Below are 23,105 nucleotides of genomic sequence, written 5' to 3'. Positions count from 1 at the left end.
GAAACTTTCCCAAAAGTTGTCTTTCTATTGCAGGTAGTATATAAGTCGGAACGAGCCGGATCTGACGACTATAGCATATAGCTCCCATAGGAACAATCGGAAAAATAAATGAAAAAAAATTATAACTTTGCTGTTTTTTAATTTTTTGTTTAGTTCTTCGACATATAGTAATGGTAAAATATTTTCGATTTACGGTTTAAATTTCATCAAAATCGGACGACTATAGCATATAGCTCCCATAGGAACAATCGGAAAAATAAATGAAAAAAAAATTATAACTGCTGTTTTTTAATTTTTTGTTTAGTTCTTCGAGATATAGTAATGGTTTAATATTTCAGAATTACGGTTTTAATTTCATCAAAATCGGACGACTATAGCATATAGCTCCCATAGGAACAATCGGAAAAATAAATGAAAAAAAATTATAACTTTTCTGTTTTTTAATTTTTTGTTTAGTTCTTCGACATATAGCAATGTTTAATTATTTCAGAATTATGGTATAAATTTTATCAAAATCGGACGTCTATAGCATATAGCTCCCATAGAAATAATAAAAATATATAAAAATAACTATCTAATAATTGAGCTGCAAATCATCATAGTTTCAATGTTTTTTTTTAGCACATACTTAAGTAAATCATAATTTAAATGTTTTCAAAAGTATTTAATTAATGCAATAGCTGCAAGGGTATATGAACTTCGGCTTGCCGAAGTTTGCTTTCCTTCTTGTTTTATATTGTGTTCAGAACCTAGAACTATATATTTTATCAAAATATTCTATTAATATGTTATAAATTTACGTATGTTATGATTATAAATATTATGTGACATTCAAATATTATCATATTTTTCTCGAAGTGCATTTATCCAAACCAATTAAATTGACAAAGATTTGTACGGCAGTGTTTTTGGGTGTTCACTTATCGAAAAAATCTTTCAAAACAGCAATCAGTTTTTGTATTTCCTATACGACTAAATCTTTGAATTGCTAAAAACTCGACAGAAATTTAGCAATTGAGGTTACGACCCAAAATGTTTTGTGTTGCAATTTAGTTTAACAATTGCATATAAGGAATAAAAATGAGGGAAAACCCAGTCTATCGCTACTGATAACACAGTAACACATGTAATTCAACGAATTTAATTTTAACTGCATGACGCAAGTACATGATTTGATTATTTCCAACCTTTGGCCTAACAGCATCCTGTTTGTTTCCAGAAGAAATAACTGACAGATAACAATTGATAGTCAAACCAACAAGAACTAAATACCCACGAAGAAGTTAAGTTGTAAAATAGCTATAAAAAATATATTTTTTTATTGAATAGTACGAACATTGCAGTTCCGACTAACAACACAAAACACACACTGCCAACATACAAAATTTCTTAAATTAAATTTAAATTTCCTCCTACGACCCGTTTCATCAAAACTATTTAAGCTTTGTATCTTCACAAGCATTTTTTAGTGCAGCGTGCCTTAAAAATCTAATTTTCTTAATTGGTAATTTTACCTCTAATGTTATTTAAATTCGAGTTGATCACCACCCATAATTCATTTTTCCATTAATTATCCAGTATTGGTTTGAAAATCAATGCACATTGTTCACGTTTATGACTGAAAATTTCTTGAAGAAAAAAAACAGTTTATTGATAAAATTGTACACAAAATATAGATATTTGGAGAATATTTTTTGACATTTTTTTTCAAAATATAAGAACTTTTCTCTGGGTGTTCTTGAAATCGACTTGATCATCGTCATAAATAATCCATTCCTTCAATTATCCAGTACAGGTTAGGCGGTTAGTGTAGATTGTCCACGCTAATAACTAAAAATGTTTAAAAAGTAAACAACAGAAAACAACGTACAGTCATTAATTACCAAAATCTAGTTTATTGATATACAATATATACAACAATTACAATGCAGTGTACACAAAAAAAAAAATTTATTTAAACAATATTTTTTGGTAGTTACAAAATGTTTTTGTTTAAGCATGACTTTGAATATAAGGAATGTTTTAAAATAATGAGATACAATTAATTATCCATGGCCTCAGGCCATTGAACACACGAATTCTATTTTCCCTGCAACATTTGCTCGATGATCTGAGCATATTTTCTTATGTTGACACCTTCCGCTAAATATTGAAGTTGCGTGCGATAATCTGACAGGAGTTTCATGATTTGGGACATCGACCAATTGTTGTAACCATATAGTAACATAAGAGTCGGAAGAAGTCGTTTATGCTCTATAATTTTCCAGTTTTCTGGTTCCTTAAGTGAATTCCCAAACGCTTCAATTGTGAATGCTGTACCATCCCCGCCTACGCTAGTTCGTACACTTTCCTCGTTTTCACTCTTTTGTCGGCTTTCGTCTTGCGAATGTGTTTCTGAACCGTGTTTAAAACCAGCTTCTGCACCAATGCCATTGAACTGTAGTCCGGCTTTGAATTCTGCGGCGAATCTATTGCTCTTTTCTTTTGCTTCTTCGTAGCTGCTTACTTGTGAGCTTTTATATTCTCGGAATGCACCTCCAGTTTTGAAGTGGATCGGTAGAAACCATCCATACTTCTGCAAAACTTCAACTATTTTTCTAGCCTTCAGTGCTTGCGACTGACCCGGCTCCAAACAACTCTGAAGATCGGTGTAGAATACGTTGCTTATTTGCAAATCGTTTTGCGTCATTTCGATTTCTTGTTTCTCGATAACGTAAGAAGCAAAATTGTAAGACGTATACATCTGACGCGAATGTGAATTCTTGTGACTGTTACTTTGTTCGTAACTGGCTGAAACAGAAAAGAGTCCGAAAAAACCACTTCCGCTCGCAGAAACCGATGTGTCCGTAACACCTGACTGCATCGCCTTCAGTTCTTGAAAACTAGATGTAAATTTGGACTGGAAACCAGCAAATGATACTTTTCTTGGGGTCACAGTTTTTTTTAAATGTGCCACTTTAAAATTGCACGTGACTAAATCTCTCTTGGTATTTATGTTTACACCGAACAGGAATCTCGAGATCTTTTCGTGTGCGGTACCAATATAAACCTTTTTGTTCATTATTATTTCTTTTAGGGTGTGTGCACTTTCGTTGAATATAGCTGAATACGTTTTGTCAATTTTAGCGTAAAATGCATCGTCCAGGCCGAATCCAAACTGTCCTAATCTCACTCGAAATTCTGCAAGCGTCTCATCCAGCCAAGTAGGCTCAACTTTTAACCGTCTTGCATCTGTTTCACCGGATATATGTATTACATCCAAAATATGTTGCAAGATTCCGAAACAAATGTTGTCTTTACCATTAATGATATCATTGATTATGATGTTTTTTTCTAGTGATACACTTATTGGATCATAAATTTGCACATCTACTCCATTTATTTTTTCTTCGGTATGATTATAAAATATATTTGGTGAAGTCATATTTAAATAATTCCTTGCTTCCGATAAGGTTAGACTTTTTTCCAAAAGATCAACACGCCGAACGCCGTTACTTATATTCACAAAAGTTACTATTTTAATGTCGTCCGATTTTTTACTTGCACCATCAATTAGCCAAAAAGCCCAGAAAATCAGAACGACTGAAAGACACTTCATTTTCGTTCTTTTTTTCCTTTACACGGATGACTGCAGCTGACTGTCGACGGAGCAGAATATTTAAAGACTGAAGCAAACGACGATGCCAAAGAGATGCGAAATACACAATTATATATTTTAGTGATAATGAATCCATTGATAACCTCACGGACATTTCAAAATGTGGCATTTATGAGTATTAGTTCCAAGTAAAACGAGAATTCTGAGCTGCTTATTCTTAATTGTGTGCCTCCATCAGCTCTTCTCGAAATGTCGATGTGTGTGTTATATTTAAGCAATTAAAAAGAAGTGATACAAAATTATAAAATATATATAATAAAGGTTGAGGAGGGAATATAAATTTATATTAAATAATCAAAGCCCTGAATCAAAGTCCATGAATCAACAACCGAGTGTTGATCAGCTTGTATTAAAATGCAGCAGCATTGATTACACAGGGCAACAAAGTTTTAATTATTTGTTCATTCATAATTCATAACAGGACGTTCTGTTTTTACCATGATTTTCTAAGCGGTTTTTGATTTTTTTAACAATTGTTTTCAACCGTTTTTCCCAGTGGCGACTCACAAATGTACTAACGTACCATCGAACTTCTAATAACGAGCTCTTTTCTGCCTTCATTTTACGTATCCTCTTTTTATTAATTCAAAAACAACTTTTGTTCCATAGCAAATCGTTTTCCCACTGTCTGAGTTTTGTTAAACATTTAATATAAATCATTTTCAGTTTGTTTTTGTCTGTGTAAATAAAGTTCGATTAGGTTTGTCTAACTTATCGGGCTAACTTAAAATAAATCACGCTAATAATGTTTTCGTAAGATAAGCGAACCTTTTAATCACGATCCACTGTTCTTTAACTCGTATTCCTCCATTATGGCAATTACAGGCTCGTTGACATACTCGCGAACCTCCCGATTCAAAGCGAAATCGCCATGGTTCCACTCTGGGTCCTCCATGAAATGCATCACCTTATTGGGAAGTCGTTCGGCTATGGCCTCCACATCCTCCACAGCGGCCAGGTCATCGCTCTCTGCGTACCACAAGTGCACCAGGGATTTGATTTGCTCCACGGGATACTCTGGAGGATCCTCGGATCCGTATAGTTCCAGATTCTTCTTGGTGCCGTGGTCAAATTGTCGGAAGTAGCCCGATTGCTGCTCCTGCAGGTAGTGCAGCATTTGATCCGTGGAACAGCCCGCAGGATGTGTGGCCATGGCTTCCGGCATAGCAGACTGATTAAAATAAAATTAAAATAATATAACTACTAATTTTTTCAATATACTTATGAAGAGTAAACCCACCATGTTGACACGACCTCCGGCGTAGAGTTTCTCCACGGCACCTTCGCAAACCGGACGCAGCATAAAATCCGGCTGACAGATATTGAAGAACAGGGCCATAACGAACTCATTATGCGGCAGGAATTCCTGAGAGCCAAAAAGTGTCGAATAGGCGTTCTTATGGCCCAAATAGGGACCGACGGAGCGCACCAATCGACTGGACAAATTCTTCATGACTGCCACCGGGGCAAACAAGTGGGCGGTCTTGATTTTGTCATTATATTCCGGTAGCCAGGACATCAGGGCAAAGAAGACCGTAGTTCCCTGCGAATGGCCCACATAGTGGATGGCATCCTGACCCTTGCCATTTTCCGTATTCAGGGCATAATCAATAATGGCGGTTATATCGTAGATGGCGATCTCATGCCAACTAAATTGCCAGAATGTTGGGTGGTCCGGGGAGAGTTTCGTGTGGTTTCTGGAATAGGAAGTGCCTCGAGCATTGCCCATCCACACATCGTATCCTGCATCAGCCAACATATATGGCAGACTATCATTGGGTCCTTGCAAAATCCAGGCATCTGAGCAGCTCCCCAGTCCATGCTGAAGGAACACAATGGGTCGCTTTGCATTCTGGTTCTGCAACTTATGGGAGTAGGGAATACGGAACACTCCCAGGACATAACCATCTTTGGTGGGAATGTGGTGGTGCTCCGAAGGATATCCATGCAAGGCAGTGCGATCGGCCTGTGAATAAAATAAAATAAAATATATATTTTCATGTTTATCCCCATAAATACCTTAAATTTTAATTTCTTTCACAAAGAAGTGGTTCTTCCTATATTTGAAGAAATATTATAAACGATAATAAACCTATTTTTAATTAATTGAAATAAATGTCTTCAGTTTCTCTCTTCTACAAATATCAACCTCACACATGCCACTTCCACAAATTTTCTTACCGTAGTCGCTTTATCCTTGAGGGCTAAGTGAGCCTCTGGATTATCGTATAGCTTGTAGAAATCAATGGGTCCAACCACTGCTGCCGAATAGCTTCCCAAGGCCAGAGTAGCCAGGGTTAATAAAACAACCACAGGTTGGTACATAATACTTGTGTTTCCGACGATCTGATGCCAACTGATCGTTGGCTAGCACATGACTTTCAGCTTTTGTAGAGTTCCCTGGGAGTGGTTTACTTTTAAGTAGCTCTTACTATCGGTGGTTTGATTATTTTTATTTAGACTGTCAAGATAATACATTATTGAAGAAGAGCGCCAATCTAAATGTTATAAAATTGGGATTAACAGATCAAAGGCTACTTTAACTTTAAAATTAGAAAAGTAACCAGTATAAAAAATACCTAAGACAATTGAAGTTTCTTTCCTTATAAAATCTCAGTTGATTAAAATATTGTGTTTAACCGAGATTAACACATACTCAATTTACGTTGGCAATATGAAAAGTCACGATAGGAACAACTAAAAACGTAATTTGGCGTGCTTCAATGAGCTTAACTTATCGGCTATGAAAAGGCACTTGAAGAACAGTTGCGATAATCTAAGATTACCCCCATCGAATGTTTTAGATTATAAAGCCATTTTTAGATTTAAAGAGTGGTAGTTGTATAATTTATAAACTCTACTTGTGTATGGGAGGAGTATTTTTGATAACAGAAGTTGGCAAGGATGTAATGAACTTAAAATGAATATGGTGAAAGTCCAGTGTCGAGTATTAAGTATAAATCCGATCACTGATTTTTAATTATAAAGTTTGCCTTTTTGAGAATGTCTGAACTGCATCCGTTAATGATAAGATACGATAGGTACTGTTTGCATTTACGCAAACATAAATTAAATATGTGCAATTAACACTAAAACTATATTAAACAATTGGACTCCGTCCGTATCACTTTGCCTCGTACTCGTTCATAATGGCTATAATCGGATCATTGATTAACTGTCGCACCTCCCAGTTGTATTGAAAGTCCATATGGTCCCACAGGGGATCCTCCATATGGTGCATCACCTTGTTGGGCAAAGTTGCGGCCACCCTTAGAACATCCTCAACTGCAGACATCTCATCGTTATCCGAATACCACAGGTGCATTTCGGTTGTAATCAGCTCGGTGGGATAATCGTGTGGAGTTTCGGTTCCGTACATCTTAAGGTTCTTTTTGGTGCCAAAGTCAAACTGCCGGAAGTGTCCTGATTGATGCTCTTGCATGTAGTGAAGGATTTGATCTGTGGACACACCAGCGGGCGACAAACCAAATGTCAAGGAACTGGCGGTCTGTACAAAAATATTATGTTATTAGTTACTAAAGAGATAAAGATATAGTTTAAACCTACCGTATTAGTTCTCCCCAGCTCAACAGTTGTCTCATCACTGCTGCTACAAAAGCTGGAAACAATCGATCCTGGGAGACAAACACTATACATAAGGGCTAGAACAAAGTCGTTGTGGGGCAAAAACTCCTGGGAGCAGAAAACTGTCGAGTATGCATTGCTAAAGCCCAGATAGGGAGACAGTGTATTGACCATGAAGTCGTCCATGTGGTCCATAAAGGCCACTGGAGCCAGCATATGCGCCGTCTTGATCTTCTTGTTATATTCCGGTCTGGAGGACATCAGGACGAACATAACCGTTGTGCCCTGTGAGTGACCCACATAGTGGATGCCCTCCTGACCCTTTCCATTCTCCGTGGACAAGGTGTAATCTATGGCAGCGGCGATGTCATAGTACCCGATCTCGTGCCAACTGAAGCGCCAGAAGTTCGGGTGTTTTGTGGAGAGGGTGGTGTGGTTCCTAGAGTATCTGGTTCCCCGAGCGTTGCCCATCCAAACATCGTAGCCGGCATCGGAAAGCAGGAAGGGAAGTCCATCATTGGGGCCCAAAACTGGCCATCCATCGGAGCTGCCAAAGAGGCCGTGCTGTATGAAGGCAATGGGTCTCTTTTCATCCTGGTTCTTCAGGTTATGCGAGTAGGGAATGCGGAAGAGGCTGATTATGTAGCCATCTTCGGTCTGAACATAATGCCGCTCCGCTGGGTAACCATGCTCCTCGATAAAATAAGTCTGCAATCAGATTTAATTCAATTGAGTTGATAAGAAGCTTATATATCATTAAAAGCCGTAGCCTTAAAAAATAATAAGTATTACTTACGGTTTCAGGGCCATCGGTCAAAGTCAAATGTGCATCAGGATTGTTAAACAACGCATAAAAGTCGGTGATCTCTGCAGGATCGTTGGAAAGTGGAGCACTTTGGACGATTGCCCCCAGGAAAAAGCACAGCAACCAGGAAGCACAGACTCTGATGTGTAGTTTAGACATTTTGCCACAGAACTAGTGCGAAAATTCGGAGAACCAGGTGCTTATAACGACTAACTCTAGCCACTTGAGTAAAGTGATATTGATATGAACCGACCAGTCTAATTAGCCAGTTAAATGGGTATAATCTTAAGTGGTAGGAGTGTCATAAAGATTTTCACATACAAGCACGGGGGAAAATTTGTGTGTAGCTCGAGCAGAAAAGTAATTGTTCAAAATGGATTTCCCACCGAAGTTTTTATGAACCCAGTGGAATTTATGATTTGTTTTCGCTTTATGCTAACCACTGTTTTTTTTTCTCAATTTTAATAATATAATGTACACTTAAAAATGAGCTCCTTCGCTAAAAAAAAAACATTCCAGCTAATCTCAAGTTTTATAACCGTTTTAAATTTTTAATTTTTAATTTTCTTATTATTCATTCAGGAAAATATTTTGTAAACATGTAAATGATATCGGTATTATAATATTAATAATAAAATTAAAAATATGTTATCAGAATTTAAATAATTGCAGTAATATTAATGGTAACTCACATTGGTGTTTGTGTGAAAGAAAGTTTATGATATTCTCACCTCTTGAGTTTATGCCCACTTTATTGGCTCAATTGGGTTCTTATCGAATTTATAAGGGACTGGTTTTTTTAATTTTTGCTGTAGTTTAGATGCAAAATGTCTAAGTTTCACATCGGTGTCTGCGCTGCCTTGGTGGGCATTTTCCTGGAAACAGTTGCTTAAGGTGCTCTTCTTTCCAACAATCGTGCTAAGGCAGAGTCCAACTCTTTCAACTAGTTTAGTTCTGAAGTTATGATAGTTTATATTACAAATACAAACAAATCACACCATATCTTATCTTAAACGGATGTAGCTTAGACATCCACAAGTAGCCACTCTTTAATGTTGAACAGGTTCTATCGGATTTGTTCTTCAATCGACAAACATAATACACTCATTAGATCTTAGAGAAAAAAGAAAATTTACCATGTATAAGAAAAGGTCATAAAATATATAGCCTCCCCTTGTTGAACCTAAAAAATGGCTTCTTAATCTTAAACCTTAGATTAACAAACCTGTTGCTCAAGTGGCTTAAATAAATGATAAGTCAAGCCCCCTGAAGAATGCGATTAGTTTTTGGAAACAATGAGTTATTTTTCGGAAACCTCAATTTGTTTATGACTCTCGAACCAGTGGGTTGACCCACTTATATATGGTCAACTGAGATTTAAGGAGGTTACAGATTAGAATTGGACAAACAGTCAACCAAACTAAAAAACATTTTTGGTTTTATATAAATTATTATAAATATTAATTGATGTATTTTTTATAAGCTCTCATATATAAATGTGTAACCCAAATTATATTTGCAAAATAAGGTAACCTTTAGCCTTAACAGCGCACACGTGCCGGAATGTTTTTCATCTGGTGATCTTCGCCGATTTTAAGGACAGCAACCATTCCTTGGACCGCATGTGCTTCAACATGGCAATGATATAGCCAAAATCCAGGATTGTTCGAGATGAAGCGGACAATAATATATCCTAGACCTGGAATTTGCACCGTATCCTTGGCGACGGCGAAGCTGTCGTCCGATAAACGAGAAAGACGTCCTCTGCGATCTAGTTCCCGGATCTGAAAGGATATGGTCAAGAATTATTAGTAAAATATTGTTTGAGGCAAACAAACGTTTATGTTAAAATAATAATGTATTAAATTAAACCATTATGTGCCACTAGTTCTCTTTTCAAATATTTTTCTTGCACCGGTAATAAGAAAGTATTAAGTCAGAATATTTTGCACTCGATTTATATTTTTTACGCTTTGATTTTCATTCATTGCAATTTTTAGTTATTTAAAATATGAACATTTTAAAATATTTTACACATTTTTATTTTACATAAAAATTGAATTTAAATTTAACCATATATTTTACTTTAATAAAATGCATTTATGCATGCACATATATATAAAATTTTAATATTAAGTCATGCATTTTAAGATGCTTTGAATTTAATATTATGATTAAATATTTAAAAAAAAAAGTATTCTTGTTCTTAAATATTTAAACAAAAATATGACAATTAACAAAAGGGCAACATTTTTCTTGGAAAAAAGAGCCAATCTGCTTTAAAAACGCTTACTTTTTCCATGAACTTCGTAATCAGTTATTTGTTCGTTCCAATAGTAAACAGGATTTCCAAGCATTTTATTTGATTTTTTGTATTTCCAGAAACCCAACAAAGGCAATAAATAAAACACCAAAAAATGTCTCATTAAAGAAAGAGGCAATATGTATTGAAAAAAACATTTTTTGCAGTAAATTTGTTTGTGTTTCGAATGAATCGATGAAGTTTTATTTTCAGAACGTCGATTCACCACATTGGTCACTGTGAACACATTTTAAGCCGTTGTACAAAGTTACGTATATCTATGTAACGCACTTATATGTACACAGGCCTACATATAGAGGAAAAGAGGATGGAATACAACAGCTCGCACAGGGTAATAAATAAACAATTACTTTTGTTTTTACTGATCAAATCAAAAGAAACCAAAAAAAAAAATTAGGTAAAAACAACTTACGTTGCGCAGATCGTTGAGATTGCCCAACACTCCTTGACCGACCAGCCGAAATGTGAAGCCGTGTATGTGGAATGGATGCGTGCTGTCCAGATAGTTGGCCACCACCATTTCCAGAGGTCGATAGGCCGGCAGTCGCAGCACATGGACACACTCGCAAAGTTCTCTTTCGCAATTGCGCCCCTCTGCAGCCAGGGAGCTCTTGTTGCAGAAGTAGCCATCGTCCTGGTATAGATGCCTGCCCTGCAGCAAGGATATTCCCGGCGAATTGTACGACACTTCGTCGATCTGAAAGAGGAGCTCGCCATTGGGAGCCGTGCGCGAACCGAAACTGGAGTAATGTGTTAGGAACTTGGTGTAACGAGTCCAGGGCACTGGTTCCACGGAACGCAAAGCCACAGTGCCTACGTTGTTATCCTTGTCCAAGGATAGTCGAAGCGATGATGCATTCGAGGAATTCGAGGGCTTGTAGCGGAAATCATTGACCAATAACAGATCATCTTCTGCAGACCTACTACTTGGCTTATCCAGGATATTACCCTGTGGCAGCTCGGCACGAGTTGACCCACGGTAGCTGAGCACAGCTCCCTGATAGAGGTTGCGTCCCTCGCACTGCTCATAGCCACGAACCCTGATCCAATAGTTCTTCGCATACTGGCTGGCCTCCAAGACGAAATCAAAACGCTCCGCGGAGGTCAAGAAGAAGCCATCGGCCAGAACGGGTTCGATGTCATTGCCATCGGTGCTGATGATCAATAGCTTGTGCTGTTCGATGGAAAACTCCACGGGGCAGTTGGCTATACCATTGAGTATGACCCTCATTCTATAGCGATAGCCAGGCGTTACCCTAAGTCTCTCGTACCGATGACGATTGTCGTTGTCTGGCAGCTGACTGAGATGATTGCGCCCCTTGCCATTTACTAGGATATTGCGCACGTCCTGCAGGTTGTACTCGTAGAAGATGTCCTGGATCATCAGGGTGTGCTCCACCAGGTCGTAATCGTAGAGCTGCGAGTGCTGGTTCTCCTGTCGCGTTTGGCGAACTATCAAGGCACCAGCCACTCCAAATCCTCGCTGCCAGCCCACATGGCTGTGATACCACAGCGAGCCACTGCGATCCGCCTGGAACTCATAGCGCTGCACTTCGCCAGGTTGCAATGGGTATTGGGTGATGAACGGGGCTCCATCCATTTCGGGCGTTCGGTGCATATGAATGCCATGCCAGTGCATCGCTGTGGGCTCACCCAGGTAATTAAGGACATCAACCACCACTGTATCATTCTCACAGAGCTCAATGGGAGGTCCTGGAACCATGCGATTGACAGCCATCACGGGATTGGCCACTCCATCGCCAAAAATGCAATGTTCCGCCGCACAGGCCCTCTCATCGAACTGACATCGCTGACACTCGGGTCCCAGTCTTTGGTAATTGTGCACCACCAGTTGGTAGTAGCAGCTCTGCGTTTGGCCCTGCTGGCAAACCCTTCTGCAGGGATGACGATCAAAGTCCCCGAAGTTGGCCAGCTCCATTTGACTGTAGTCATTTTTTAGGTCCAGAGAGGGCGTACCTTTGGTGGTCTTATTGCGCATCCAGCCAAATGAGGGCCATTCGAACTTGGCCTGCGGAAACTCCTTGCTTAAGGACTCCGATTGAGCCTGATTGAAGAACACAACTAGTAGTACTATCAGCACTTGGCTGGGAAAACTTTTACTTTCGCGTTTGGACATCGCGAACCGCATCGGGCAACTGACCACTCGATTCGCGGGCAGTCCACGAAGAAAGTTTTCGGCCCATTGGGCGACCCAGACCTTTGCGCATGCGCCGCACGTAGTAGCCATTAAAGCTGAGCTGAATTTGATAAGCTTAAAAGTATTGAACAGTTGGGAACATAGTGGAATATGGAACATCCAATTTGAGATAGCCATCAAAGTTATAGGAGTTTAATGTACCTATTACGTGGTTAAATAGGTAGTTTAGATTCGCCGACTAAATATATATATTTCAAGTGGCTTACAGATCATTGTTGATTTTTAATCTTTCATTGATTCTTGCATATAATAATAGTAACATGAAAATAATGGGGGTATTATGTAATATAATTATTATATACAATGTAAAATGTGAGGCATCAAAAAAGAAAGGAAAATCCATAGAAATAAACGTAATTTTTCCCAGATAAACTAAAACAAAATATCGATCAATGGCAATGATCAAAGTCTCAGTTGAGTTACAAAATAAATTTTATTAAGATTAGTGTAAGAATATACGTTAAATCTCCGCATCCTGCATTGCTGGTTGCGCAGATGCTGCAGGTGCCATACCCACCGAACTGGCTGTTGTGCTCATAAGACTTATAACTCCACAGGCAATTGCCGGACCCACAGAATTCTCCTCGTTCTGATAGGCCAAGGGATTTGGCATTATCTGGAGGGAGGAGGAAAAGACCTCCGCATTCAGAGCCGTGTTCAGATCAATTGCCTTGCTGTGGATCACAAAGGAGCGTCCAACGATTCCATTAATGCCAAACAATTGGAGGTAAATACTCTGGAAAACCGCCGAAATACTGCCATCATCTTTGGTGTCCACATTGCCGAGCTGTGCGAATAGATAATTAAGATATTTTTTTATGATTCTAGATAAGGAGTTACAAAAAATCCTTACGAAATTATTGGGAAACTGCCCGCCCGTGGACTTGCAACCATCGCTCAGGTCTCCGAAGGTGTGGATATGCAGAGCATGCTTACCAGGTGGTAATCCCGTCACATTAATTGTCACCTTGATGTCCGAGTTGTAAGGAAGCTGAATAAAGGATATCATGCCGGCCACGCTAGCACCCTCCCCGTCGCCCACCAACTTAGCACCCGCCTGCCATTGGGGCACCAACTGCTGGAAGAATTGGATGATAGAAGTAGTTTATAGGGCTTTATAGGATAAGGTAGTAGTAGGAGTCGAACATAATGGTTAACCAAAAAAGGAGGTAAATTATTTGTGGGCAGACATGATCTTAAGTCACTGAACTGACTAAATCTAACTGTTTTCTACTTTCTTATATTTTTAAGTATAAGTATATACCAAATCAACTTATCTCAGAACAATATTTAAAATAACTTTTAAATAAAATATGTCTGATAAACTTAAATAAGTATAAAACTATAATTCAAGATCAAACTGATTAAACAATTTAAATGATGATACATAATGTACCTTTAAAAACTGTATCATATCATATCTAATTAGTATCTAATCCAATATCATTAAACAATTAAATACTAGTTGCGAAAAATAAGTGAATAGGGGGAATACAATTCTATTCATTATAACTGTGTTTGGGACTTTGTGGGAAAACCGTCACACAAAAGAAATAATCAATGGTTTGCTAAATGACTGTGCAATTTAGCAATTAGTTTGTAAATTAAAACGAAAAAAAAAAGAGTGCTAAAACATGGTCAATACTCACATAGGTATACCCCAAATACGAAGGTTGAGGTGGCAGCAGAGGTCCCAGGAGTCCAGCAGCTCCTGGAATACCCACAGGACCTCCGAGCGGCACGGTCAGCCGCTCGTACCGCTTCACTTTGGTGCCGGAAACCACTTTGATTCCATCATCGAAGCGGGTCATATTCACCGGACGCAGTCGATCCAGCAGATTTTGTGCACTGCCAGGCGCAAAAATGCCACCATAGCCAATTACCAACGCCAGAATCAGTTTAACGAGCATTTTATGCCTTTTTGACTTGAAATAATAATTTTCGAATCGAATGTGGAGAACGGTAGACCTCTCGGATCCGGGGCTTCGGTTGAACTGATCCATGCGCCCAGAACTCGGCTCATCTATGATGACTTCGACATGGTTTTCACGCTGATTGACCACGTTAATTGTCGCCGTCTCTGTGGCCCGGAGTGGTGGCGATATAGACAGATATATAGCCGGCACATTTGATGACTAGATTGGTCGCTAATGGCAGTCGAGTGTCGCGTGTGTCTGATGCTTGGTTACCCGGCCCATGGGCGTACTTCTTGCGGCGATTGGGGGCAAGATCACCTAAAGATTGAGATGTTCAAAAGCGGTTGACAAATCATTATTCCCTTTATTTATTTAATGATTACAACAAGTTAGTGGTATAAATTGAACCCCCGTCTGCATGAAGGTACGACTAATTTATTATTTGCTCATTGAAAGTGTAAACCTTACCCAAATCCCAATTACTATTATCTTCACGCTATATTGTTTGACAAAGTGTTGACAGATATGGTTTTACTTAGTTGAATATCCCAATTTAACTTAAAATTATTTCAATGGCAAAACCTACATAAGCAACTCGACTACCAAAAAAAACCTTACTATATTTTAAATCATTTTTAAAGAAATATTTGAATTTAAATTAATTTTTTATGTTAGATACTGTTTTTAGGAAAACATTTTCTTTAAGTAATAGGTATGTCTAAGCTAATGAATGATAGAAACGGCTTCACAAATAGTTAAATCTTATACCCTTTGGCCCTTATTAGCTGTCGTTCTATTTAATTTGACAATAATAGAAACATAAATTAGCTCACCACCGGCTCATTGAAAGTGAAACACCTAACCCAGATTCCCAAAAGCGCAATTGACACGCGAGATTTGCTGGCAAATAGATGACATATATAGTTTATTTTTAAATGGCTGTCCATTTGCAATTATAAACACATTCAATCGGGTTTGCAATAAATAAAACTGGGTTATTCGTGCCGTTAAGGTAAGTTTAATGTTAATGGATTATAGGAGGATCAGTCGTTTTATGTCTCCGTTGTGATGGCTTACAATCAATTAGATATCGCAAAAAGGAATCATCGGTAGCCGCCACGTTGTCCTCCTCGACCTCCTCCTCCTCCTCCACCACGTCCGCCCTGCGGATTCCATCCTGTTCCTTGGACACGTCCACTTCCGCTGATCCATTGCTGATCATTTCTTTCGCGGCTGCGATCTCGTTGGTTTTGGTGTTGGTTCTGATACTGCTGCTGTTGAGGCTGCTGCCAGTTGCCACCTCGTCCGTCGCCGCCACCTCCTCCTCCTCCTCCTCCTCTTCCTCCACCACCGCCTCCTCTTCCTCCCCTAAAATTACCTCCGCCACCTCGTCCGCCTCCTGGAGGACCACTAGCCCTTTGCTGCTGCCACGAGGGCATCTCTGGTGGCGGAGGAGCGTGCTCATTGGCCCGGCCACCACGATCTGGCACCCGTCCAATCACATGCTTCTGTATCTTCGAGGCCGTGTTCTTCCTCACATTCGCCGAGCTGGTCTTCTCAATGATGGCCAGATCCGAGCGAGCGGCCAGCAGGGCTGCCATGTCCGTCTGCTCTCCGCCCACTTTGAGCTGCTCCAGTTCCTTCATCTGGCGATTGAAGCGGTCCATGATCTCATTGGAGCGTTGGCGCATGGACTCCGACCACTGGAAGCTCTGGACGGTGGCCTCCAGTCGGGTGGTCATCATCTGGCGGCGCAGATTGTACTCCGCCTCCAGGTCGCGATGCAGGGACTCCAGCATGCGCCACTGGCCATCTGTCAGGGGCTTCTTCATTTTCAGCAGGGGTTCGCTGACCACTTGGCGATTAGTCTGCTTCAGGGACTGCTCCAAACGGGGTGTAATCTTCTCAAAAAGAAGTTTCGAATTGATGTTCTTGGGCAGCTCGCCCAGTTGAAGATCCCTGCTTAGGCTTTCCACAATTTGCTGGACATTGGATTCGGTTTTTGAGCGTTTGCAGGGTGGACCCACCACGGGCTGGGACTTCAGAACCATCTTGGTGGTCATCAGTTCGGATGTGAGGTACTCCAGCAGTTGGACCAACGAATCCCGGTCCTGGAAGCGCTGCTCCATGGCTCCCTGTACCAAGCGGCGATATGGGCAGCCCAACTCCGTGAGCAGCAGGGACAATTCGAAGGCAAACTCATCGTTATCCTTCCGGCCGGAACTCACACGCTCATCGGTTTTCCGGAGAACGTGCAGTTCGTGGGCCAGCCAATGTATCACCGCTCGCAGCTCCGGACTTCCGACTCCAGCGTCCAGGGCGCGACTGAGGTTCTCCTGCTGCAGGCAGGGTCCTTTGTAGGCCAGCGCCTGCAGGGAGTCCACCACGTCCAGTTCCAGCTCCATGTCCTTTGCGAATTTTAAGCTTTTCCTTCAATTGTCAATTTTCCTGCCGGCACGGCAGTGTGGCCGCCGTTTTTTTGCCCGTAATACCAAAACGCCTCGTCAGCCCTTTTTGGGTGGCCATATTTTTTATTAGTACTCAAACATGTTCGTTTAGAGCAGACCCAAACCATGATCTAAGGAATTAAAACCAGTGCTGGAAAGGATTTGAATGTCATTTTAATTATTTAGCAGAAATTAAATGCTGTTCTAAAACAATACATTTCCTAATCGTTTGCTTCAAGTGCCAATATTTTATTACAAATTAAGCTTGAAAGGCTAAAAGAACTATGACCTCTTTTTTTGATTATTGTTATTATTATTTTAAAAATAAACAAATTTTATAAGCCGCAATCTTAAAGTTATTCAAACTAAAATTGTTCTCAAAAAAAGATTGAAATATTGGTAAAACTCCTCAACTTTAAATAAGTGTTGTGTCGAAGCTACCTAATTAAAACAAACTCAATGTATATTTACTTTTACATAACTTCATTTATTGTAGTTTACCAATTTCAATATATATATTTATGTATATATAATTTATATTTATAAGTATAGTATATATGTATGTATTTTTGTTTTGTAAAGCAGGAAGTTTTAGGATTCGCATGAGTCGCACCTTTGGTGCCCACAAAAATCGTACATTTTTCTTTTGCGTTTTTTTTTAGGTTTCTCTTTTCTATACATACAACATTGATGTACTTAAAATGAACACACACATTTAGCTATATAATGTATACATAATAATATTCAGTTACTTCATGTCTTCCAAAAGAGGTACTAAACTTAAATAGAAACAAGTGAATCAAGAAGGCAAGGAAAGTTGATTAATGCAAAAAACACAAACATTTTTCTCTCCTCTAGGACAATGATAAAAATGGCACAAAAGTAAAGTTCCGCTGGAAAAGCCACAAAATTGCGGGCAAGGGGCAAGGACCGATCTGACCGAGCTGACTTAGGTGAAGCTGTACTGATTATCGACTGCTCTTCCGGTGCACTCGGCTCCGCCATTGGATCCCGATCCACCTCCTGCCCCACCGCTGTTGTTGCCACCGTCGCTTGGGTGCCGGTTACTGGACGATCCCGCCTGATGATGGGCGGCTGCCTGGAGGGAGGCGTTCGAGGCCCGCAGGTGCGGCTGATCCAAAAAGTTCTGGGCCGACGGCGGCGATCCGTGCACTGTTAGCGTTGTGGGATCCAAATGGAAATAGACTTGCTCCGGAAAAAAGACGTGTGTTGGCTCCTGTGGCAGTTCGATTTCGTTTGTCTTTAGGCGAACACTCAGATTCATGGTAATCACTTCGTTGCACTGTTGGGCGGAAAGATTGAAGGAGGTTCAATTAGTCGGGGTCGTTTTTCAAGGCGGTCTGGGGGTGTGTGGTGAAACATGAAGCATGCAACAATCAAATCAAGCATTCAAACTAAACACAGAATAACTAATAATAAAATATGAAGTATTCGGAACAAAGAGTATTCTTTTTAATGCAAATATAAAAAATTACAATTATATTTTGTTTTTAAATATAATTTAGGCAAGATGTAATATTAAAATAGACTAGATTTAAATTTTTAAAATTGAATCACAATTAGAATTACATTACACATATTATCTTTGTCAAAAAAAATATTTATTAATTATTCTGCTTTCTTAAAAGTTAAAAAAAAATTGATTTTAATGAAATTATAACGATTTGTTCTTTAAAAACATGACAAAAATCAGTTCTAATAAAATCTATTGTTACTTTTTTGAGCGTTTGCCTCTACATTATACTTTAATGTTTTTAAGAACAGACAGAGCTATACATTCATCAGTTCACAGTTCAAACCCCAGCCCAGTTTCAATGAAATGATAAGAACTTAACAGAAATCAAAGTAAAATAAAAAACCATCACTGACACTGAATTGACTCCAAAATTTTGGCTATCTCACATGTCTCGGCGACGGATGGCCACCGCCAGCAGCTCCCGATGCCGTTCCTCCCGCCGCGTTCGATGCCGACGATGATCCTTGGCCATTTTCGTGACCATTTTCGTGTCCGTGTCCGTTTCCATTACCGTTGGCCGAAAGATCGTTGAGCTGCCCGGAATCGTGAGATGCCGTCGCCGATGGATCGTTCAGTCTGCTGTGTGAGTGCACCCATTCGGTGAGGGTCACATCCGAAGTGCCGCCCGATTCCAGGGGTATCGGATTGTGGCGGAAATGTTCGAGCATCTCCTGGATCGAGGGAAACCAGAGGTGCTGCACCCTGCACTGTCCCTTTTCCGAAATGGTGAGCCGCAAGTGCTTGGCTCGACCCTGGAAGTTGAAGGTGAGGACAAACTCTCCTCGGCGGGTTTCGCTTTGCCGCACCAAGAAGTATCCATGTCCGGCCGCGTCCGAGTGGAGAACCATGCGGGCCGCCTCGGATCGCGTCAGTGTGCCGTGGAACCAGGGGAACACGCTCATTTCGGCCGTCAGATCCGCCACATCCGCATCGTTGTCGGTGCCCTCGATGCCATCGAAATTGCTGGAGGCGGAGAGACGCTGTTCACCTCGATGCGGTCGCACGGGTATATCCGGTGGACCGGAGGGCGGTGTGGTGCCCAGCTCGTTAATGACATTCAATTCGCTGGCGGAAGTGGCACCTCCCTGACCCAAAGCGCTATCCGCGGACAGGGACGAGGCGAGTGGTGCTCCTCCGCCGGCCAGGTTTCCATTGGATCCACCTTGCTGGTGATACTGGGGATTCTGTACGGCCCCGATCGGATTAGGACTCGGATTCGTGGGCGACGTTTGCATGGCGGACGCCATCACGCCATCCGATTCAATCATTGGCTGCTGCGTGGGCGGCGTGCGCATGCAGTAGCGTATGGTGGCCAGCCAGCTGCGCATCTCCTCGGCGCTCTCCGCCTCAATCACGTACTCCATGTTGTTGTCCGCCTTCAGGACGAACGTATTGAGCCTGTCCGGCATTTCCAGGGCCGTCGTCTCGCGTGCCTCGGAGATGAGGAAACAGAAGACGCCACTGCGCGGCTTTGTCGCCTTGTGGGGTGTGTAAAACTCGAGCATGTAGCCACCCACGGCCTTGACCAGCACCAGTCGGCACTTCTCCCACTTCTGGGAGCCCGTCGGCTGGTCGAGACTTTCCGGCGTCAGGTTGTTCACGGTGCCCTCCTTGCGGCACTCGACCACGATCTTGGCCAGCTTCGTCTTGCTCTGCTTGCCGCTTCCGCCGCTGCCGTCCACGTCATCCGAGTTTTTGTGGAAGAAGGCCTGCAGCAATGAGAACTTGGACAGTTAAAAGAAATCGAAACTATATAGTCGGAGTGTCCGACTATTTAAAACCCTGATATTCAAAGCAAAATCAAATTATTTTCTTAAACATTTATATAAATTTATAACATTTTGATGTTGTATTTCTATTGAATTGAATACAATTATAAATTAATAATACTTAATAATAATAGTACAATTAAGTAAACACTAATCGGAATTATGCGTTGAATGCAAAGAATGCCAAAGTGAATGTGCTCATCTGCATATTTATAATTCGTGATTCTGTCCGTAATAATTATCTCACCGACACTCAACAGTTGGTTACGATAAAGGTTGCATTCAGAATTCAAACACGTCTCCATTGAAAACAATGTTCGTCATACATTTGTTAAAGACATAAATCCCAATTAAAAACTTTAAGGGATATGAATACCAGGTGGTACTAGAATCTGATCAAAAATCAAGCAACTCAAAGAGTATCTCTTGTGACTTGAAAGACCCCGAGTATATTCTTTCCTTTTAGCGCAAACTCACCTTTCCCTTGCGCAGTCCTTTAAACGAGAGTCGCCTTAGTAGGGACTTTGAGAGCAGACGTGGTACCTCGTGCTCCTCCTCGAAGTCCAGCGATCCCACGCCCGATTTCAGGGTACTGCGTCGCCGGAAAAACTCCGTGTCATAGTGGGCCGAAAAGGATTCGACGAATTTCTGGGCAAAGCTGCGATGCTGGATGTTCCTTGCCTCCTCCGGCGGCAGATTCCCATTGATGTATGTGATGCAGGCCTTGGCGAAATCCGAAGCAGCCACCCTGGCATGCCGTTCGCAGAACTCCTCCCAGCTGGTGCCGCCGTAGGCATACGAGGACCCTCCCATGGCGTTGCCCGTGCCGATTGGTGCGGGTATGAGGTCACTGCCTCCTGCAATCGCAGCTGCTGCTGCTGCGGCGGAAGTTCCCAGGTTGTGATGACTACTGGCCGACGTGGGACCAATATACCCGCCTGCGCTAAAGGCGCTCGAATTGGCCCCTGTGCTGTTGCCACCCATTTGGCCAGGTGGTTCCCAATCCCAATCCCGATCTCGCTGCTCCTGCTGTTGCCGCTGCCGGTTAAGGTTCAGTTTGCCGCACGAGTTACCCAGCTGGATTTCGTTTCAAAAGAGCTAAAAAAGGAGACAAAATCAAGTTGTTGCGGTTTAGTCATTCGGGATTCTGGGAAAAAAAGGGAGCTCATATCTCTTTACAGCATTCTTTAAACAAAGACATTTGCTGTTGGCTATGGAAATAAATATTAATTACATCTCACTGCACAGAAAGTAAAATTTATATTGTATTTTCAAGTATTTTGTGTAGCAAGCAAGTAATTGCAATAATCAAATATCTGAAAAATATAAAAAATAGAATTTTTAAAATTTACCATTGAAAGCCACAACATTAATGCCAAAAATTTGTAGTAGTCATTATTGTTTCAAGACAAAAAGAATATAAACATGATTAAGATAGCTTTACTTAAAAATGTAGATGAATACAACGAACAACACGATTTATAAAAGGAAGTCTAAAAAAAGATAACTCAGCATTACCTACTCCATTTCCGATTCAAATTAACTAAGGCGATCGTATAAAAAAATACTTAGATTCTCTGACTCACAGGATTAAAGCTTTCAACGAAAAGGGGGAATTTAAGCAATTTTGGGTTTAGGAAACTTAAAAGTCATTTAATAAAAAAGACAAAGGTACATTTTTAAAGGAAATAATTCTTCTGTTAGATTTCACATATTTTTTGCATAATTCCGCCTTATTAATGGCGCCTTATTACAACTTATTGTATTACAACTTATTGTTTTTGGTGTGGGATGCATTTTCCGTCTTATTTTTAAAGACTTTAATTTAAATTTAATAGACGATTGCATGGCTCAAGTTTTAATTTTTTAATAGGCATATGCTTAAAACTTAATAGTTTTAATCTTGAAATTTGTTTAAGAACATATGTACATAAATATGTTTTTTAAACAAAAAAATGATTTTAGCTTTACTTAAGTTTATTAAATTTATTTAAAATGGCATTCCTTTTCAAAAAACATAATAAACAATATAATGAACATTTGCCAAACGATTCCATAACATATTCACATTTATGTAATGTGTATTACGCATGTTTAAACATTACATTAAGTAACGCGTACTTTCAGAGCCACAATTAATCCTTTTTCTCGGCAATTAAAAACAAACGAAAACAAACTTGCGGCGTAGCCCACGCACACAAACACAAAGGCAAACACACACACATACCCAACTGCGCGGTCGTGAAAAATTTCCCACAGGAATTTCCACGCCTACGTCAGATCGCAATATGCGCCAGGAAAATGCTTATAATATCACAATCTATTGGGTTTACATAAACCATTTAACATTTGAAATAACTCACTTTGCGGTTTAATTGTTATCTAAATGCACGGCATCTCTTTTAACATTTATTTTTCTACACAAATTGCATGTTATCTCGCTCGCACATCCGCTCAAAATATTCTTTTGCGTTGTTGTTGTTGCGAGTAAATGGAAATTGAAAACTTAAATTTACTACTTAATAAGCACATACACTGAATATTTTTAAAACGTACTCCTCGACCGTAAGTTTTGATTGAGTTACCGCCTGGTTGCAATATTATTTATCACTGATTTGTTTGTGTTTTTTTTCGATTTAAAACGAAAAAACTTCGAGCGTGAAAATAGCAATTACTCGTCACTCTCTCGTTTAGTGTGACCGCTGCGCGGAAGACAAAAATTACTTTACAATATCACAAGCCAGAAGGTGGAAAACTTAAATAACGCGAGGCTGGTGGAAAACTTTGGAATATGGTTAGCATAGACTCAAGCCTAGTGGAGAACATAACAATTGTACAGTTCGTTTA

The 23,105-nt window shown here is 40.2% G+C and overlaps 6 protein-coding genes and 1 long non-coding RNA gene across 14 annotated transcripts; 1 reads left to right on the top strand and 6 right to left on the bottom strand.

Annotated features, from left to right (window-relative positions):
* Positions 1-3,917: 3,917 nt before the first annotated feature.
* LOC128252138 (lipase 3) lies at positions 3,918-6,119 on the bottom strand. 2 transcript variants are annotated; one of them, XM_052979634.1, is made up of 4 exons: positions 5,840-6,119; positions 4,899-5,624; positions 4,427-4,829; positions 3,918-4,335 (listed from the first exon to the last, which is right to left on the bottom strand). In XM_052979634.1, the coding sequence occupies exons 1-3, from the start codon at positions 5,981-5,983 to the stop codon at positions 4,434-4,436; spliced, it is 1,266 nt and encodes a 421-aa protein (XP_052835594.1). In that variant the 5' UTR covers positions 5,984-6,119; the 3' UTR covers positions 3,918-4,335; positions 4,427-4,433. The 2 variants fall into 2 exon arrangements, with proteins under 2 accessions (XP_052835594.1, XP_052835593.1); XM_052979633.1 differs by having other exon boundaries at positions 4,329-4,829.
* A 373-nt stretch (positions 6,120-6,492) lies between these two features.
* LOC128252137 (lipase 3) lies at positions 6,493-8,400 on the bottom strand. Its single transcript, XM_052979632.1, has 3 exons — positions 8,040-8,400; positions 7,226-7,951; positions 6,493-7,166 (listed from the first exon to the last, which is right to left on the bottom strand). The coding sequence occupies exons 1-3, from the start codon at positions 8,205-8,207 to the stop codon at positions 6,783-6,785; spliced, it is 1,278 nt and encodes a 425-aa protein (XP_052835592.1). The 5' UTR covers positions 8,208-8,400; the 3' UTR covers positions 6,493-6,782.
* A 1,086-nt stretch (positions 8,401-9,486) lies between these two features.
* Positions 9,487-12,781, bottom strand: LOC128252136 (uncharacterized). The gene is made up of 2 exons (XM_052979631.1): positions 10,784-12,781; positions 9,487-9,832 (listed from the first exon to the last, which is right to left on the bottom strand). The coding sequence occupies exons 1-2, from the start codon at positions 12,704-12,706 to the stop codon at positions 9,590-9,592; spliced, it is 2,166 nt and encodes a 721-aa protein (XP_052835591.1). The 5' UTR covers positions 12,707-12,781; the 3' UTR covers positions 9,487-9,589.
* Positions 12,782-12,977: 196 nt separating this feature from the next.
* Positions 12,978-13,538, top strand: LOC128252142 (uncharacterized). The gene is made up of 3 exons (XR_008267284.1): positions 12,978-13,036; positions 13,147-13,316; positions 13,418-13,538. It is a non-coding gene; the product is annotated as an uncharacterized LOC128252142 (long non-coding RNA).
* Positions 13,027-15,050, bottom strand: LOC128252140 (uncharacterized). 2 transcript variants are annotated; one of them, XM_052979636.1, is made up of 4 exons: positions 14,974-15,050; positions 14,239-14,823; positions 13,443-13,667; positions 13,027-13,376 (listed from the first exon to the last, which is right to left on the bottom strand). In XM_052979636.1, exons 2-4 carry the CDS (start codon positions 14,590-14,592, stop codon positions 13,050-13,052), a joined length of 906 nt encoding a protein of 301 aa, XP_052835596.1. In that variant the 5' UTR covers positions 14,593-14,823; positions 14,974-15,050; the 3' UTR covers positions 13,027-13,049. The 2 variants fall into 2 exon arrangements, with proteins under 2 accessions (XP_052835596.1, XP_052835597.1); XM_052979637.1 differs by having other exon boundaries at positions 13,443-13,664.
* Positions 15,051-15,401: 351 nt separating this feature from the next.
* LOC128266355 (protein FAM98B) lies at positions 15,402-16,997 on the bottom strand. The gene has a single exon (XM_053002827.1). The coding sequence runs from the start codon at positions 16,908-16,910 to the stop codon at positions 15,609-15,611; it is 1,302 nt and encodes a 433-aa protein (XP_052858787.1). The 5' UTR covers positions 16,911-16,997; the 3' UTR covers positions 15,402-15,608.
* A 421-nt stretch (positions 16,998-17,418) lies between these two features.
* LOC128263983 (SH2B adapter protein 1) lies at positions 17,419-22,952 on the bottom strand. 6 transcript variants are annotated; one of them, XM_052999270.1, is made up of 4 exons: positions 22,622-22,952; positions 20,736-21,356; positions 18,876-20,213; positions 17,419-18,255 (listed from the first exon to the last, which is right to left on the bottom strand). In XM_052999270.1, the coding sequence occupies exons 2-4, from the start codon at positions 21,240-21,242 to the stop codon at positions 17,902-17,904; spliced, it is 2,199 nt and encodes a 732-aa protein (XP_052855230.1). In that variant the 5' UTR covers positions 21,243-21,356; positions 22,622-22,952; the 3' UTR covers positions 17,419-17,901. The 6 variants fall into 6 exon arrangements, with proteins under 6 accessions (XP_052855230.1, XP_052855244.1, XP_052855235.1 ...); XM_052999284.1 differs by having other exon boundaries at positions 18,876-20,198; XM_052999275.1 differs by having other exon boundaries at positions 22,793-22,952.
* Between the last annotated feature and the right edge of the window lie 153 nt (positions 22,953-23,105).

The sequence above is a fragment of the Drosophila gunungcola genome, chromosome 3R, assembly GCF_025200985.1.
Source record: "Drosophila gunungcola strain Sukarami chromosome 3R, Dgunungcola_SK_2, whole genome shotgun sequence".
Classification (NCBI taxonomy): domain Eukaryota; kingdom Metazoa; phylum Arthropoda; class Insecta; order Diptera; family Drosophilidae; genus Drosophila; species Drosophila gunungcola.
This window is presented reverse-complemented; position numbering and strand designations above follow the sequence as displayed.